The sequence below is a fragment of the Gavialis gangeticus genome, unplaced genomic scaffold (assembly GCF_001723915.1).
Source record: "Gavialis gangeticus isolate Ggan-Ray unplaced genomic scaffold, GavGan_comp1, whole genome shotgun sequence".
In the NCBI taxonomy this organism is placed as follows: Eukaryota; Metazoa; Chordata; order Crocodylia; family Gavialidae; genus Gavialis; species Gavialis gangeticus.
This window is the reverse complement of record NW_017729025.1, coordinates 82,254,201-82,255,648: the sequence shown is the minus strand read 5'-3', so window position 1 is coordinate 82,255,648 and position 1,448 is coordinate 82,254,201. Positions and strand designations below refer to the sequence as shown.

The 1,448-nt window shown below is 69.8% G+C and overlaps 1 protein-coding gene across 1 annotated transcript in view; it reads right to left on the bottom strand.

Annotated features, from left to right (window-relative positions):
* Positions 1-851, bottom strand: part of DLL4 (delta like canonical Notch ligand 4) — an 18,712-nt gene extending 17,861 nt beyond the window's left edge. The window contains exons 1-2 of the mRNA XM_019519028.1: positions 594-851; positions 235-498 (exon numbers count right to left, since the gene is read on the bottom strand). Coding sequence (XP_019374573.1) covers positions 235-498; positions 594-665 — 336 coding nt within the window. The 5' untranslated portion in view covers positions 666-851. The remainder of the gene's footprint in view (positions 1-234; positions 499-593) is intronic.
* Between the last annotated feature and the right edge of the window lie 597 nt (positions 852-1,448).

The window sequence follows — 1,448 nt, the reverse complement described above, 5'->3', positions numbered from 1 at the left end:
GAGGGGCGCGGGCGGCGGGCCCCCCCGCCCGGGCCTCCAGCCAGCGCGTGGACGCCGCCAGCCTCTGCGGCCGTTTTAATTAAGCTAATTGCAGATAGCATTACTGCGAGCCGGAGCTCCCGGCCTCTGGGGACGGCGGCTCTCGCCTTTCAGCGCCCGCGGGGCCGAGCTGGTGCTGCTGCGGCGGGCGGCGCGTAGGCGCGCCCCGGCCCGCACCTCCGCCTGGGAGCTCACCGGCCACGTGAAGTTGAAGGGCAGCTGCATGGGGCTGTCGAAGCGCTCCGTGTCCTGGATGCTGAAGGAATTGACGCCCAGCACCGGCGTGACGAGGCTGCCGAAGGTGCAGGAGCCCGGCAGCACGACGGCCTGGAAATGCTTGAGGCAGACGCGGAAGAAGGTGCGGCAGTGCGGGGCGCAGGGCTTGCCGCTGGCCAGGGCGCCCTGCCGGTTCACGAACTCCTGCAGCTCCAGCTGGAAGACGCCGGAGCCCGCGGCCCTCTGCACAAAGGGAGACACGCGCGCACCCGCACATAAGCGCCTGCCCGGGCGCTGCCCTCCGCGGGCGCCAGCACCCCCCGCCCGGCCGCCGTTACCTGCTGCAAGCCCAGCAGCAGCAGCAGCACCAGCACCAGCAGCGTCCAGCCCCCGAGGCGCCCGCCTGCCATCCTGCGCGGCCGCAACCACAGCGCTCGCGGTGCCCCAAAGCCGCACCAGCCGCCCAGGTGGCCCCGCAGCCGGGGCGAGGTATAATCCAGGTGTCGGCGCCACCCGCTCGGTGGGGAGTAATCCTGCGGTGGGCGAGCGACTTGTCCGACCCGGCCCCGCTGCTCCGTGCCCCGGCGCTGCCTCACTGCCCGGCTCGCTCCGCTCCGCGCTGCTTATATACGAGCCCGCCGGCCGCGCGGCTCATTATGCAGCCTGCGCGTCAGGCGGCGCCGGCCCGCCCCCGGCCCCCCTCTGCTCGCTTTTTTTTTTTTCCCATCTTTCCTTTCTGGAAGAAGAAGAAAAAAAAATGAGCCAAATGTTGTGGCGAGCCCGCGCGGCCCGAATTAATACCCTGCTGCTGCCGCCGCTGCTGCCGCGGAGGCGCGGGGCGGCCTGGAGCCGAGCTGATTATTAACAAGCCAAGCATCTGTTGAGATATTTACAGCCACGGGCCCGCGGCGGCCCGGGCTCTGCTCCCCTCACGGCAGGAGCCTGCACCGAGGCAGAGACACGAGGGGGGAGGGAGCTGGGGAGGAACCCGGGGCGGCAGGACCAGCCCCGCCCGCATCATCCCCTTTGTCTCCGGGGATGGAGGCTTCACCGCCCTCCCGCTCGGAAAGTTCTTCCTAACATCCAGCCTCGACTTCCCCTGCTGCAACCTGAGCCCATTGTCCCTTTCCGTCACCTGAGCAAAGCCCAGCTCCCACCTCTCTGCTCTCAACCCCTTCCCGCCCCCCCCCCCC